Source organism: Corapipo altera, unplaced genomic scaffold (genome assembly GCF_003945725.1).
Source record: "Corapipo altera isolate COAL_440 unplaced genomic scaffold, ASM394572v1 75, whole genome shotgun sequence".
In the NCBI taxonomy this organism is placed as follows: domain Eukaryota; kingdom Metazoa; phylum Chordata; class Aves; order Passeriformes; family Pipridae; genus Corapipo; species Corapipo altera.
In genome coordinates, this window is record NW_020884887.1 from 15,563,022 (window position 1) to 15,580,572 (window position 17,551).

Sequence of the window (17,551 nt, forward strand, 5' to 3'; positions counted from 1 at the left end):
CCTCAGCACCTGTGAATGGTTTCAGTGAACCCTCAGCACCTGTGAATCTTGGCTGAAGTTCTGGTCAGGTCACAGACTAACAGTGAATCTTCTGAAGGTATAAAGGAGGACTTACAGTTCCACACACAAACCAGGCCCTGCAGGTTCCACGTGTTGTCAGCAGGAATGAACACTCAGTGCTCCTGGCTGGGATGTCCCTGAAGGTTTCAGGCAAAGCTTGGCACAGGTGTGTTTAAAAGCAGAAAGTGCCCGTCCAAGCTCTGCCTCAGCAATGAGATGCAATCACAGTGTTGGATTTAAAAGGCAGGTGATGAATCACAAATCTCCATAACTCAGGAGATGGCAAGACACCCTCTCTGCATGGTGTAAATGTCACGAGAGGAGGAGATGGAAAGCCAACTATCACACAGCTCAGCCACTGCCATCTGCACCATTAATATATGCTCTAAGCAACAAGGGAGTAGGAGGAAAAGCATCATCTCTTATGACTGTGTAGTCATTAGCCAAGATCCTAATCTTCATTAGACAAACCAAGTAAAATTCCCCAGTTCCTGAAGCTGTCACAGTGGCTCCAAAACAATGCTCTAAAAATGGGCTCCAAAATGGGTTGGGATGAGAACCCTGCACTGGAAGGAGCAGTCAGGAAGCAGCAGCGTGACATCAAGATACACTGACAGTTCAGTGCTATTAATCCAAGGACACCCTTCTCCCTTCCCCCTCCCCTACAATACAGAGAAAAAGAAAACAGAGCACATGCCAAATTTTAGAGAAAAACAATAACTCAGGGGATAAAAAAGGCATAATTCAATGAAAAACTGACCACAAAAACACACTGGCTTTCCAAAAGTTTGAGAGATTGTACAAACTTTGCATTAGAAAACTGCTGATCAGGAGGCCTGGATGAGCACACAGGGATGAGGCAGAACAGTAAACCTAAACAAAGCCAGAAGGGGAGAAGAAAACACATTTTCACAGCAAAGTGGTCAGTGCTAAGAATATATTTGATCAATTAAAAATTGGGGGAGGGTATTTTCATTACTACTCCATATTGAAAATAATACAGAGTTATGCTCCAGTAGGGAAGGGGAATGTTTTTGCTACCATTGACCCTGTGTGCCAACACTGAGAGGGACTTGTTTACCCAAGTGGAAACTCTCCCATGTTCCTGGGTATAGAGTGTCCTCACTAAAGCTTTTTTAGTAGATAAATCCTCTGATGCAGAGCTGAAACCCTGTTCTCTTAACTGATATCCCTCTTCCAGAATGGAAGACAATAGATTATTTGTCACACTAGGCCAGAACTATCAGGATCTTTTAAAAAGCACTCAGAACATTTTATTTTCCAGGGCTGGTAGGAGCTGTTGAACAACAAATAACTGCAAGGAATAAAATTTTTCACTTGCTCATCCCTGTCAAAACTAATGAACATGAACGAACCCTCACATCCAATTCCATTTCTCTCAACCAAAATGGAATTCTAAAAGTCTCAAAGTATAAGAATACTTTATTTCTAGAAATACCCTTTGGATTGTGCCATGGGCACAATACTAAATTTGCCACATTCCCACCCCCATTGCCACATCCAGGATTACAGGAGTGGTATTCAGAGCTATTCCCAGCAAACCCTCTGGGATTATCAGCTTGGCCACAAGTAACATACCTAACACATAAGACAAAACCCAATACACAGATCCAAACAACAGCCATTTTTGTTACCTATTGCAGTGACAAACAACTTAAAAAAAAAAGTTATCAATGTGAAAAACCTGCTTTATCAATGTTTTCTTTCTTTCATAAGATTCATAATTATCTTGCCTATCTGAAGCTGTACAGCTCAGGTACTGCATCTATTAGTCGTGTATTTCCTAACTGACTTCTGTTGATCTAATATCCATAATAAGGTTCTGTAATATCTATAATGAATAGCAGAGGTAACACTTAATATTTACCTTCGTTCTTGACATTAAACAATATTACTCTCCATGCCCTTTCACTTGTCCTCAGTTCTGTGGGGCAGTGTCCCCACTGCTCACAATGTCAGTGCTTTGTTCAATCTTACCACTACTTCTAGAACCAGGACACAGCCTATTTTCCCAGCAATCCTATAAATCATAGATATAATTGTATTGAAATAAAATGGAAAGATTAACCTTAAAGAAAATTAAAGGAGGTGAAGCAGACAAGCTGTGACCAGATAAGACAGTTGGAATAGGAGGCAATCCTTCAATACATGAAAAATACCTGCAGTACTCATGGAAAAAAAAATTAACACAGAAAAAAAAAACCAAAACAAAATAAAACAACAAAAAAGAAAAAGCCACCAGAACACCAACCATACCAGCACAGGACTGGACTCTGAGACATCTCCACAGGTCAAACTTCAGATGGTTTTGGAAATAATGTGAAATGTTCAGTATAAGAAAAGAAAGGGTGCCATGAGGTAAGTTCTGGGTCTGTACCGAAGCAGGAGCAGAAAAGAGGCCTGAGATGGGAACTGCAGGTGCTGCTGATTTCCTGCAGTGGGGCCCCACCTGCAGCATCAGGGGGTTCCTACAGAACCACCTCGACAGGGGAAAGGGTTCCTCCCAATCCTTGGGTACAAAGATCTTTATACTCTCAATCAACTGGATTTTCGTCTCAACTGGAACTTGCCTCCTCAGATTTTTCAGTTGTTTTTCTTATTTTTTTTAAGCTAAAGAAACACTTTAAAAACATCTTAACTCTGAATCCTGCATTATATGTATCTGGAAATTACCTCAGGACCCTTCAAAACAAGGCTGAGTATTTTGTATTTCTATTATAAAAGATAACTGCAAATTAGGAACACCTTTCTGAACACCAGCCTTCAACATTTTATCCATATCCTACAGTTTTAGTAATGTACAAATAATTTTCCTGAAATTATACTGTGTCTTCTCTATGACATAAAACCACCTTGCCTCAGAAGCTGAAGACAAAAGGCAATGAAAAAGTAATTAATCTTGACTGTATCTTCAGTATCTCTTCTTTCAAAAGGCAATAAACTATTCCATTTGTTTGGGAAAAGGGGTGGATGTTTCTTTAACACACAGCAGTGTCCTTACACAGTTCTTCTGCAGATAAATATTGCAGCTCTTGAAGGTATTTCTGGAAGGCATAGCAAAGTTGTAGGAAAATCACTCATGGCATCTCTTTCTTATGGCTACTCTATCACCTCTTTAAAAATCCAACAGCAACAAAAGTCATCTCCTCTCTGTCCTACTTGCCATTTCTGCAGCAGCACTGACACTATGAGAGAACATCCAAAGGCACTTCAGGATAACCACAATGGAATATTGGGTGTGCTTTGAGACCCCTGTGCAGAACAGCCCAAGGCTGAAGGATGCACAGAGCTGGACTCGCAGGTGCTTGCCAAGAATAAAAGGTAGTCTGGGACAGAACTGTGAAATAAGCTCTTAATGTGTATAATTAAAAATAGAAGGGGGGATGAATATTCAGTATTTGCCTCCTTGCCTTTGTCTTGTTTTCCATCTCGTGCCCTGATGACCATCTCTGCTTTGTACACAGAGCACCAAATGGAGCAGACAGGAGCATCTTCTAGACAGGACTGATAAGATGAAAACACAGGTGATGATATCTCCCTGAAAGGATAGAGCTTATCAGCAAGGGCTAAAAATAATTTCCCTCCTCAGCTGACCACATACAAACACCCTGCAGTTCAGGGGATTTCCACGCAGTTTTCATTGCCTGAAATTTGGAATATTTTGGTAAAAATATCTATGAGGCAGATTGTAGCAAGCTGTATGATCACAGTAAATTCATGTTTTCTCACTTTCCCACACAAGCAGAAGCATTCTGAACTGTGCTCCTGTGCAGTATCAGCTACACTGCCTTCTTAAGGGACATGGCTATTATTGTAAAACTCACTTCTTACAAAGATCTACTGTTAGCTAATTTTTGCTAGCATTTCTACCAGTAACAACTGCTGTAAAAACTAGCAAAACAATGAAGTCACAATTGCAAATAACAAGAAAAAAAAAAAGGGACAGAATTTGTGGATGTCAGTGTTGTAATAAAGAACTTTTTCCTTCTAGCTCCAACATTTCTGATGTTTATCCAGGTATTTCCAAACGGGACAGGTTTGGGATGGACAGAAATAACACACTGAAGTGGTTTAGAAAAGTTATGATCCATGAGGGAAGCCTGCAAAATAAGTGCTAGACCACTTGGTCCTAATCATACTGTACCAGTTTTAGTTAATGCCAGTGAACCTGAGGTTTCCAAGAGTTTCCCCAACAGCCACATGTTCCTTGCTTCTCTCCATTCTGACACTGAAGAGAATGCACCATAACATTGTTCAATATATACTGAGTAAATTTTCTATTACCACTTTAAACAGGAAAAAAGCTGACACGCAACACCTACAGCAAAGCCACCTTAGCCTCGCAGTGACTGGTAAGGTCTATCACCACATTTTCTAAGTGGAAACCAATGTTAGCTTTATAATCCCCAATGGCTTTACAACCCTGCAAAGGGCTTTGGGAAAAGGAGATTTTTTTTTCCCCATGAAAAGGTCATATGCTTTTCTGTGCCTTTCACTTTTCAAGATAAATTTTTGGAACAAATATTTCAAACTGTCAGAGTCTTAAAAAACAGGCCTGAGAGAGACCCCTGTCAGTAAATGCAAACATGCCTATAAAGCTGTAAGCATTTGTTTGGGCAACAACCAGGAGGAGCTGGGAGCCATCAGGCAGCAGGAAAACTGGGATGGAATTGCTGTGGACGCACAGTGGGGTGACTGGCACAGCTGCAGGAGCCACAGAAACTGTAATTGCTGAAAGATGTCAGGTGTATTTGATACCTGTGTTTACTGCAATGTTTTTAAAAACTGTTCTCAAGAATGATGCAAGATGGAGAAAACATAATGACTTCTCCATTCAGAAGCTGAGGAGGAGAAGGCACTGTGGCAAACCCTCCTTGGGAAATGCTGACTGTGGATTTACAGTTCAGACATGAGAATAATTCAGGGACCCCAAGATTTGCTCTTTTCTGGCAGCTGCTCAGAAACAATCGAGTGCTCAGAGCCCACCCAGGGGGACTTTACTTATAAAGCCTTTACTTATAAAGACACTTACAAAGTGTCATAACTTAGATTTTCTTACACATGCCCCTACTTATGGCCTCCATCTCAGATTTTACCAGTTTTAGTCAAAAAAATATGTGGAAGTAGAATGTATACATACACAAATAAACTGTATTTATATATCAAATATACAGCATGTATTTAAGCTCATGTGTGTATACACACATTTAGCATCCATCCCATCAGCCAAGCCTTGGGCAGAGCATCCTGAGACTTTTCAATGTGAAAATTTCCATTCTCAGCATCACCAACTACCAGCTCAAATGTGATATGATTAAAAACATTACAGCAGGAAAATGACAGATTGCTGTAATTCTAAATTATATAAATTATTAAATTTTAATTTAAGATTAAATGTTTGATGACCTCTATTTGTTTTTGGAATATGCAGTGCCCTCAGAGAAATTAAACTATTACATGGTTCTACAGCTGATAGAGTTTTTCTTGCTAATATAGAGCAAATGCCACAGTCTGCCTGTTAGGCAATAAAACTCAGATTTTTTTTCACTTCAATGTAATGTAATAATCTTGGATAATAGGGCTTTTAATGGAAAAGATTCCTGTGACTTAAAGCTTTTTTCTTATTACGCTTAATTGAATTAATTATTCACATACTAATGATTTAACAGCCACTTCATAAAAAATAAAAGCAAAAGACCTTTCTGAATACTTATCCCATACTTAAAATCTGTTAAAGGAACTGAAATAGAAAGATATCATTGTTTTCCACCAGATAGTGGAGATATTCAAACTACAAATACCCTCCCTGCTGCTGAGGATGGATGGTGAAATGATGCCATTCCAAATCCTACAGCAAAATGCATATTTAATCTATAAGCCCTTAATTGAAAAAGATATTTATGACAGCCGGTGATCTCCTTTTTATTCCAAAAATTGCATCTTTCCTAAAATTGGCTCGTTTTGTGAATGGGCTGCTGGGTGGGAGGAGTGAACAATGTGATCCTGCAGAGGATGCAGCACATTTGTATCTCCAAACCAGCCTTCCCAAGGTGCACGTTGGGCTGGCATTTTATAATTCTTCATAATAATGCCTGGCACTTATGGAGTGTTTTATGGGATCAAAGCACTTTACAAACTAATTAATTAATCTTCACAACACCCCTGTGAGAAGGCACGTTTTAGCTTTGCAATTTAACAAATGCAAGAACCGAGCAGAGAAGCTGCAGGACTTGTTTCGTGTCCAGGTCTTCAGTTTATACACTGTTGGAAAGAACAGTTCTAATTCCGTGCTTTATTCCTTGGGACCTTCACCAGAACTATCTGCATGAGAAGGAAAAGCAGACTCTGGCCCACCCCTTGGGCTGGAGCTGAGCCCGGGTTTGTTTAAAACAACAACTGATTCACTTCAGCTCCACTGGGGGCTCCCAGTTCCTCTCCCGAGCCTGGATCTGTGCTGACTCACGGGACAAGAGCTGCTCTCACTCGTCCTGCCCCAGGATTTCCAAAGGATGACACTGGGCTGGTAATGCCTTCTTGTTAAGGCAGATGATGCTTTGTACTCAAAATCCTACGGAATTGTACTGTATTCCAATTTTTTAAAGTGTTCACAACAGTTACATGACTTCTATTTGAAATTAAGTTTTACTAAATTGGCAGTTATTTCTACAAGTTTTGAAAAAGTTCCTGCTTTGAATGTGTGCACCCAAGATTTAAGGGTTCTTACACATGTGTATGTATGCTGACAACCTTGAAAACCTGGACACAGAAATCCAGTTCACCTCATTTCTTGTGCCGAAGGAAACAACAGCATGTCTGACTGTGAATTACCTTGGGCAAGTGCTGGCAAAGTCAGTAATTGCATCTGTAAATGTGAGCACTGCCATACAAAAATTACTCAGTTAACACAACAGAAACACTTGTTCACAGGCTGAGATTCTCATGTTCAAACAAGTCTTAAACAAATTACTTTTTGCAATGTCTGTATGTGCCTTATTGTCATTTAAGAAATTTAGTTTTATATGTTCACAGGAGGTAAAAAGAGAGGCAAGAAGTGATATCCAACATTAAAAAAAAATTGTATATTTAACTGGGGCAACAGAAAGCTGCTGACACTTTCTCCACCCTCATAAAAATATGCATAATATTTATTTATTTATTTTAAAGAATGGCAACACTACTTTGAGGTGCCACCTCTGCTTTCTGTGCTACAGGGCACCTCACTGGAGGGTTTATTGCCTTTTCTCCCCTGAGGCTACACAAGCCCGAGCTGGAGTGGAGGCTGCAAAGCCAAGAGAAACATCCATGTGCTGGAACACCCACCCCCTGACAGGAGCAGGGTCAAGAACAGAGCACCCAAAGTTACATCCTCCCCTCAGAAAAGAAGGCCAGGTCCTTTGTATCCTTCCTGAAATCCCCACTTAGAAAGATCTTGAGAAAATTTTTTGCTTGGCATGAATAGCATTAAAAGCCTTTAAACAACTTCTGCCCAGCTTCTGGAAATATAATTTTGTAGCAAAAAAGTAGGAGAGATCTCTCACTTTCTTGCAGAGGAAATTTTGTAATAACATGGATATCTGAAATATTATAGGCAGTGCAAAGACATAACTTTAATTCACAGAATCACAGAATGTTTAGGCATTGGAATGGACCTTAAAGATCATCTGCTCCCAAATCCCCCCTGCCGTGGCAGGGACATCTCCCACCACACCAGGCTGCTCCAGCCTGGCTTTGAACACTGCCAGGGCTCCAGCCAGCACAAAGGATTTCAAACTGGGCAATGGAAGTTTACCTCCAAATTATCCTGAAGAATTTAATTAAGAAATAAGACTTATCAGGAGGAAAAGAAAAAAAAAGAAAATAAGATAAAAAGGCAAAAAGTAGCAAAAATAAAGATCAGATGATTTACTGAAGGATAGATGGTGTGAGCAATTCACCTGTCCAAGAGCATGGTCTGAGAACTAAAGACATTTGGAAAGGCAAACTGTCCATCAGATTTTGTAGCTAATAAGCTGAATATGAGAAGTTAAACTGCTCAACGAGTTTATTAATACAACAAAAATGCCCAAGGCTATTTTAACAGAACAAAGTGTGGGCGAATCTATTTTACTTGCAACAGTGAAAATTTCTAAGCAGCTGAAACTGAGTGAGCAGACAGCAGAAGGCACAGATGAGACAACACAAAATCCAAGCATCCAGGACTATTTTGGATTCATGTGACTCAATGCTGGTAGCAGGAAATAGAGAGAAGACAAAGCAAGCCCATCATACACATAATTCTCTCATTTATGGGAGATTACTGTGTTCCATCAGTCAAGTAGGAATTATTGCTGGCTGGCTTGGAAACTTAGAGTTGGCAATGTATTAAATGGATCTTGGCAAGTAAAACTGTTGGGCTTTCAAATGGGACAAATCTTTTCTTTCTGACAGAACTGCTCTGTTCCACTTCCTTTGGTTTTCCTGCTGGCTGAAAGGATGGGAACGTCACCCCCGCCCAGGAGGCGGCCCCTCAGCACAAGTTCTGTATATATTCTATTTTTCAGTGAAAAACACCCACAAACACCAGTTACAAAAAGCATAAACCCATCCCACTGAAGAGATACAGCAGCACCCAGTGCCCCTGGGCACGGCAGTGTCAGCTCTGGGGAGGGACAGGGCCAGTGTGGGAGAGGCAGAGCCAGCACTGCTGATGCTGCAGAGCCACCTGAGCAGCCTTGGCTGCAGCCCCTTCTCCAGCCACACTGACACCCAGCATTCTAAACTGGCAAACAGGAGGCTCCTGCTCGTCACCCCTCTCAAACCTTGTATTCCATCCCTGGAAAAACCTCAGAGAACTTCCAGTACTTTCAGGGGATGAAGAAATTAGAAAAGAGATTCTTCCCCAGAATTATACAGAATAAAGCAGAAGAGAGCTGAACTTTCCATCTGCATTTTAGAACAGATTTGATGTCAAAAGTCAGAGGAAATTTTTTACATATATATATAAATAAATTTTAAAAATAACAAAACTTCTTTACTGTAGCACCTATCTCTGTTCAGTGTATCATATAAACCAGATATTTTAACATACAGACATTTAATTAAAACCACTTTTTTTCTTGAGTTCTGACTGCATATCTTATTCAAGCTTTGCTCACCCTACTGTAAAATGTTATCCTAGATTCAAATCTCTAAATTTACTGTTTTATATATGTTGTCAGATCACTAATATCCTCTTGCAAGTCATCTTAACTACCAACATAGCAATTTTCCCTGTAATGACTCTTCATTTAAGACTATATGTTTACAATTTTCTACCATTTAGGTGATTTAAGTACATCATCTATTGAATGTCCTGATCTTGGCAGCAAAGAATTTTCTTGCCAGATGGAATATGAAAATAACATGAAAGAAAACATTTTCCCAAAGCACAGATAGCTGGCAGATATCCCTCAGAAACAAAAATCCTTCTTAACCTAAAAGTATCCAGTCTGTCATGTTCTCTGTAAAAAAATGGTCAAGAATTCAGCTCTGCCTTTCCCCAGTGCCTGCAGCATGCCCAGGGCAGCTGTGAGGACAACATGCCAACCACAGAGATGTCCACAGCCATTAGCAGCCACTGCTCTCTTCCCTCCCCTCTTTCAGTGACAGCACAATCCAGGTGCTTCCCAAAGTGCCTCCTGGTCCTTCCTGGAATTTACCTTCACAGTGTCAGGTCTGATCAGATGTGACATGAATACCATGTATGGGCTCACAAAACCAAAAAGAACAATGTTCAGGGATCACTGCTTGTGTATGAAATAGAGATTAAACTACAGGGACATAAAAGAATGGGCTAGTTACATTTACATTAATAAGATCCCCTGCAGTTCAGTGCATTTGGTCACAGCAATCAGGGTAAATGCAGCCAAATTCACAGTAACACACGTGTGTGTGTGCATGTGATGTATGTACACACTTGGTTATCAACAGAGGCGGTAAAAAAATTTAAGACTGATACTTACAGGAACCTCACTTTAGTAGAACACAAAGTAAGAATATGTGACTGCAAGTGTAAGCAAAGGTAAATAACAAAGCAAGAGTAGTAGTGATTTTCAGAAAAATAGTAATGTCTGGGATTCTCTAGCTGATATGTGGAAAACACAATTAAGCAGGCATTTTTAAGATATGTGGAAATTATTACTAAGCAGGCATTAAATATATCAGTACTGTGGACACTTGAAATGACATTAACTCTCAATTGGATTTAGATGAAATAAATAGAAAAAGCTATTTAAAGCTATAAAACTGAAACCTTACTATCAGACTCAGATCACTGATTGCTACAGGGTCCAGTGAAGGCAAAGGCAGAATATGATCCCTCAAACAATCCTGTCACGATACCACCAGTGCATCTGCCCCAGCCAGCCCAGGGTTTGTAAGATATTTCAGCCAGAAAGCCTCTCTCACCTACTCAGCTGAGGAGGAGGAAGAGAAGGGATCCTCTACATTCCATCACAAAAGGATGACCGTGGATCATCCATGGATCATTAATGATTAGGACACAAAAGAAGGGGTTTTCTTGCCATGTCCTCATCTCTGAGGTGTCTGTCCATGTGCCACAGTCTGCACCACAACACTCTGACTGTCTGAGAAACAAGAGGGGTCGTTCCCTCTGGGCTCTGCAGTTCCAGGAGGGCTGGAGCCAATGCAGTCCCTGATGCTGGGGATGGGCAGGGGGGCCAAGGGATGCTCATCCTGCCACTGCCCTCAGAGCACAGCTCATTTCAGCACAGCAAAGGAACAATGCAGAGTTCCCATCCCTCTCAGGGCAAAGACAACACTTGAGATGTACCCAGCAGAGTCTTACAGGGATAATCCCAAATCTGACATTGCTAGATATACCAGAGGACTAGAAAATTATTTCCTGATCAGAAAAAAAAATGTCTAAAGATCTTTAACTTTGGGTTGTGCAAAAGTTCTACAACAGAAAAAAACCCAAACCAACCAAACACGTGGAATTACTATAAAACCATTTTAGATACCATATTGTGATTGAAAGTATTGAAGAAAATAACCCTGGGTAATAAAGGATCCAAGCAGTAATAATGTTTCCTCTAATTACATTAAACAGCTTTAAGTAAAAAACAGACACCATTTCACTTTATCACATCTCATAAAAGATATTAAAACTGATTTGCTATTTATGTTTAATGAAAAGGAGGAAATGTTTCATCTATTTCTAATTTACTCTGAAAAATAAAGATTATGATTTCAAAGTCTTAAATTGAAAGTCAGGCTGAATCCACTGTTGTTCTTGCTCTCACTGCAGTAACACAGATGTGTGGTAAGAAGGTGGTTTATATTTCACTTTAAACTACAACTCTGCTTCAAGGCTCCACTGAACAACAACCAACTCCAGACTTGCTCCAAGCCATAGTGCCAAAGCCTCCTGCTCCCACAGGAACCACACCTGGAACAACACAAATGGCAAATCCAAGCAGCAGCTCTGCATTTGCCATTGTTAACCCAAACCATGCCTGCCCTCTGTTTTGTCACCTCCCAGCCAGGTTCTCAGTCACCTCTGGCAGCAAGATTTTTAAATCACTTTCTGGGTAATTGTTTTTCCTGCAAACATTGCTAACCAGACATCTGCCCCAGTCTTCAGACCTCCTCAAGAGTGAAGCTCTCTTGCTGCTTTCTCCAGTCCCCACTCTCCAAACAGGCACACACAACAATAAGAACATTTCAAGTCACACCTCTTAGGGAAAATCAGAAAGCTGGTTCATACAAACCAATACAATATTTAAACAAAAATACTTATAAAATATATCAGTTAAACTACCAATTCATCTAGCATATACATTTTCCATTTTTTCCTCTAATCCTCATTTTGTATTTCCTATTTCAATTCCTTTGAGGAAGCAATTCCAAACCAGACTTTTAATCCTGAATTAGTATTTCAAATGATATTTACAGTCTTATCTGTTCTTAATGCAAGTGTCTGAACTGCACTAAAAATGGCATTTTATCTCCATAATTGTACTGAAAAAAAAAAAAGAAAAATTTATCTGTCCTTAGAATACTTAATTTAATTTTTTTTTCTGGAATATCATCAGTTATACAGAATACAGCAATAAAAAGAATAGCATTAAGAAAGGCAAGGAATGGGGTTTATTTTTAGGCTTTTAATCATGGTTTTAAATTAAGAGCCAGAAGAGTTAGAAATGGTTCACACTGACCTGAGTCCATAAAGGACTGTTCCATCTGGATGCAAACGAATCATTCTGTTCTTCACAGTGACCCCATGGACAAAGGACTTCTTGTCATTCAGGAAATAGGTGTCTGGCACCCACAGCTGGTCAGCTACTCTGTTGTCCAGAGTCAGGTTCAGAGGGATCACATTGTAGGACAGCCTCTTATCCCTCCACGCTTGCTGAAAGTACATTGTCAAGGTATAGTCCTGGGATTACAAAAACAAACAAAAATGGCATTGAAACAGATGGCACACGTATGCAAACCTGACAGTGCAAACACACATGTACTCACTGGAACTGTTCTTAAGGGCAAACACTTCTGCTCACAATTTCCATAAGTAGATTTATTTATTTTTACAATATTGAACATCTTGTATATACTTAATAACAGCAAGGAGAACACAGACGATGAGGCATTCACATTTTATGAATGACTTGGAAGTCTCACTTCAATATTTAAAAATAAAATGGAAAAAAAATGTAGAATTTAACAGTCTGCAAATCTCTGCAGCACTTTACAAGCCTGGGAGTTCTAGGAAACAGGAACATTCACAGATCCAAATTTCACCTCAAGGTCTCTGTATTCAGGAGCTTTGAGCAAGCCTTCTGTCCCTGAAGCTGCAGTTACCACCCAAACACTTCTCTCAATTAAAAGCTCTTCAAAGTCTGTTAACTTTCCCCTGGGCACTGAAACCAAGGGAAGCCTCTGAGGTTCCTGTGCTAAAGACTCTCAGTCTTCCACTCAATTTTACAGATGAAGTAACTCTGCTTACTTGGCTGAAGAATTCCGAGAGCACAATTAGTGTGTTGGTGAATATTCACAGTATCAGAAGACTGGCATGGTGTTGCTGCAGGCCAGGGAGAAATCCACGTTCTGCTGGGATAGTTATGGCATTTTTGTCCTTATCAACACAAAGCATGGGTGGCAGTGCTGCCCCTTCAGTCCTCCTGCCTGCAATGGTTAAAGGGCAGACCCCTCCATGTGCTGATGGAGCCTGTACCCCCTGGGCACAGCCCCTGCTCCTCCTGCCAGGGGCACAGACAGGGACAAAGCTGGGCTGTCACCAGGAGCTAAACACCAAATAACTCTTCCCAACTGTTGTACTACCAAATACATTCACCTGATAACTATTCTATAATCTGGTCAGTTTTAACAATCTGAAATCTCTTCCCCTTCCCATCTCCCCAGGGTCAGGATGAGATTCTGCTTGCAGGAACATTCCACCTACATCCGAAGGGTTTTGCTGTTCTGCTTCATCACTGTTCTGCAGGATTTAATTCACATCCAGATATCAGAAAAGCTTCAGTAATACACTGGCACTAAGAAAACATATTATTCTTTATTATGCTAATATATCACGACATAAAGTAGATGAGCTGTGGCAATTGTTCCCCTACTATGCTTGGAATGCTGTACTCTATTCCTATGCTAAGGAATAACCCACATGTATTAATATATAGCATATATATAGAACATGCTTCCCTCTTTACACCTCAGTAAAAGGAAGAGAAGAGGAGGAAGCAAACTAAACATGCATGGTTCAGTGCATAGAAAGGAATTACATAAAAGTGTAAATCTGGAGCACTGGCATAGCTCAAAGGAAAGCCAAGTCACCAGGCTGGAGTTCAAAATCAAACACACTGTGTTCCAGAAAGAGCTGGTGTTCCAACTAAAAATTATCTGTCATCTGTTGGCCCTAGTTTTCAGATGTGACTGGAGTTTCTGATGGTCAAAACAGAACACCTTAAATAAATTTTTATAAAACCCTCACAACCACGAAAGAAGCAGAGGAATAGAAGTAAAGGATGATTTTAATGTGTTAAGGCTTTAGCATCCTATTGAATTCACAGGATGGGATTGTTAGACACTTAGTGTAAGTCTGAAGATGAAACAGGAGCAAATTCATCTTCAAAGCCTAACACAAGGGAGTAGTTCCAATGAGCTGAAAGGAACACAAACCCAAACCTCCTGATGGTGTCTGTGTACACCATTGCACACATCAACTGCAAAGGTACAGCCTGTTTCCAGTACAGCAGAGTCACATTGTACCCACAGAAATAAAGAGGTCCCTCAGCTGCCCTGGCCACATGAAGTCTGAAATGCTGTCAAATACTGTATTAATATTGACAAAGCTGAAAGCAAACCTAGAATTTAAATCAGCAAACACTATATTTTCTGTAAATACACAAATAATATCAATTTTATCTCTTTCATTATTACTCCATTGTTCACCTAGATTTAAATTTAATAAACTTTTTTTATTCTGTCCAGAGCAAATTTTAGGCAGCAGAAAATGGATCATTACTCCTATTCTATCCTGATCTAAAAGATCTCTCCTCAACAGGTAAAATTCATCTCCCCGGTTTTCATCTTCTTTACTTCACACAACAAACAGAAGGGCAGCAAATATGAGACCAAGTTAATCTAATGCATAATTTCCCATATGAATAAAAAGGTATCCAACAGTTTCATTAGTATCACCATATTTAGGAGTAAGTTCTATCCTGAATGTTAACTGTGTGGTGGTTGCCTGCAAACATTTTTAGCTGCTGGAAATGCAAACAAGCTGAGATATTTAAACTTAAATAAACAGAATTGTTGCAGATAGCCAAGGCATCAGTGAATGACCATCGATTTCAATGACCCAAGGGAAGATACTGTGCAGAAAAGCATCAAATCTGAACACTGGCATTCTTATTTAGACTCACATTGCACTGATGCTCTCAAATAAGTTTTCTTAAGCAAAAAAAACCCAAACCAACAACCAGCTTGGGCCTAAAAAATAAGCAGGAGGAATATATAATATACAAAGTATATAATATACATTTTGCATTTTATAAATGCAATATATAACAGCATGGAGTTGAAGAAGCTATTTATCTTTGCTCATCAGCAATGAATGGAGAACTCATCTGTGGTTTGGTTTAAGTCTCCTGGTTATTCCCAACTTGTAAAAGTATTTTACTACATTTCCAAGTACAGCAATTTTAAAGTGGAATAATTTCCTTCTGAAGATGCTCAAAGCTGAAGGTTTTGCCTGAACACTACATTTATTTAATATGTACATTTAAAAAGCTGTTTGTTGCTGACATATTTAGAAGTGCCACTTCGTAAAATATTAAGAGCATACATCTACACTGCAAAATGTATTTTAATACAATAAAAGCTAGTATATACTTGAGAAGAAAGGAGCAAATGTTAATTCTCTTCCTGCCCAGCCTCAAATGCAGTTATCAGTGACGTGCTGTTCCTACAAGGAAAGCACACAGGGTGTTTCACTGTCAGTGGTCTATAAAACAATACAAAACAAAGCACTTCAAGCTAAAGGACCTTCAGTATATTTATTTCAAAAGCAGTGTCTTTCCCTGAGTGCTGATTCACAATCCTTTCAATCCTCATTTTGTTTAAAACCAAACACTACAACAGGTTCAATTCCTAATTCTCAGTCCTCTCAAGAAGAATGTAAAAGCTCCACTCTGTTAACACTGGACACACCACAAGGTGACTCACATAGAAACAGAAAGAACTCTTCAAAGAACGGGTGATACCAAAGAAGTGTCAAAATAAATTGTCATGTGCCCTTTCAAAAATGTACATCAGGAACCTTACAGAGAGTTCAAGCTGAACTCCCTCAATCTGTCGAGTCCCCGTTCCCAGACTGGCTTCAAATCCATGGAACACTTGTAGTTAACTCTGTCCCCTAAAACTTACAAGGGGGGGTTTCTTGATGGGAATTGTATCCTTTAAAGTCTATGATCTTCCCAAAAAGAAAAGATCCCAACAAGCAAAGTTACCATTTATTCTGCTGCAACTACCCCACAATCAGGCACCAGCAATTCTCATTTGCCAGCTGAACAACAGAGTAAAGCTGGGCTGTGTATGTCCCACATCAGCTCTCAGACCAACCCAGTACTACTGACTCAAGCCAGAGACCTGGGCACCAAAGCCAAAGGACTGCCAGCAGAGCTGGACTGCAGCAGAAACCTTCTCACTGCTGGCTCTGGGAGGGCTGCAGGAAGGACCTGTCCGATCCCAGAGACAGGGTGGTGAATTCGTGTCTCCTCAGCACTCCTGCCAGCAGCCAATATTCACTGTTTGTACTCTGATTCAGACAATGCCACGGCTTCAACACATTCCTTGCACTGAAGGGAAATAAAGCACTTCCAGCTGATGTTTCCTGGAACCTCAGCTGGTTTACAAGACACTGACACTCGATTTTCCTTCTGCCAAGTCACCCACACTGAGCCACGGCACTTTGAGCAGCTCACCATCCCCCCAGTCACTGCCCTGTCCTTCAGCCCTCTCTGATGTGCTGGCCCTTGGCAATAAGGGGCAGACATTGAAGGGACCTTGTGCTGTAAACTGTTACCTCCCTGCTACTGCCCGAGAGTCACATCCCTTGGGATCTCAGCTCGTTCTCTTTTGGAAGGATCAGGCTCTCGATACAGCACTGCAGGAGTCTCAGATGACCAAAGAAATGCAGAGTAAGATGAATAAATGCAGCTATACTCACTTGAAAGAAGTTTTGGAAACAGTAGTTTTTTGCCTCAGACAAAATTATGTGCTATTATCATTTAGTCATGTCTTTGAAGTAGAATAAAATATTTCGAGCCACAAGAAGTATCAAAACCATCTATTTATACTTGAATTTCAAAGACTTCTTTACTCATGTATCTCAAGCCATTTCCCAGAGTTCAAAGATCATTTCCTATGCAATTGTACAATTCTACAGATCTTCAGAAAAGTAAACATCTACAACAGAAATCATATTTATATTGCTTTTATTACTAGGCTTCCCTTATTATATAATATTATATAATAGCATTGCAAAAGAGTAAAAATTACTGAAAACACTAAAGAACAAAAAAAATCATAATCTTAAATAGAGGGGAAATAAACCAGTGATTATGCAGAACTGGAGATTCAACTGAAAAGTCTGAGGAGAGCAGACAGTGGCCTAAGGTATTATTTTGCAGAAGAGGCTCAAAAGCAAAAAACCACAAAGAGCTCCCAGAATCCTACATGTCCAACACCTTCAACAGCCAGGGGAGGGAGGTGGGAATTCCAGGATAAGAATAAAGTAAAGGAGTTTTCTTCTAAAGGAGCTCGGAGGCCTTTCCCCTCCGTGTAAGCATTTGCTCACACATCACGACCAACCACACTGCATTTCTGGGCTGCCTTTCTTGGCATTTTTGCTGTTTGTTTGTTTATGGTTTTATTCCTTTTCCTTTTTTAAATAGAAAAAAAAAAAAGAAAA

At 40.0% G+C, this 17,551-nt stretch overlaps 1 protein-coding gene across 6 annotated transcripts in view; it reads right to left on the reverse strand.

Annotated features, from left to right (window-relative positions):
• Positions 1-17,551, reverse strand: part of GABRB2 (gamma-aminobutyric acid type A receptor beta2 subunit) — a 151,003-nt gene that overhangs the window by 69,307 nt on the left and 64,145 nt on the right. For all 6 annotated transcript variants that reach the window (XM_027643259.1, XM_027643256.1, XM_027643255.1 and 3 more), the window contains one exon: positions 12,279-12,499. In XM_027643259.1, coding sequence (XP_027499060.1) covers positions 12,279-12,499 — 221 coding nt within the window. The remainder of the gene's footprint in view (positions 1-12,278; positions 12,500-17,551) is intronic.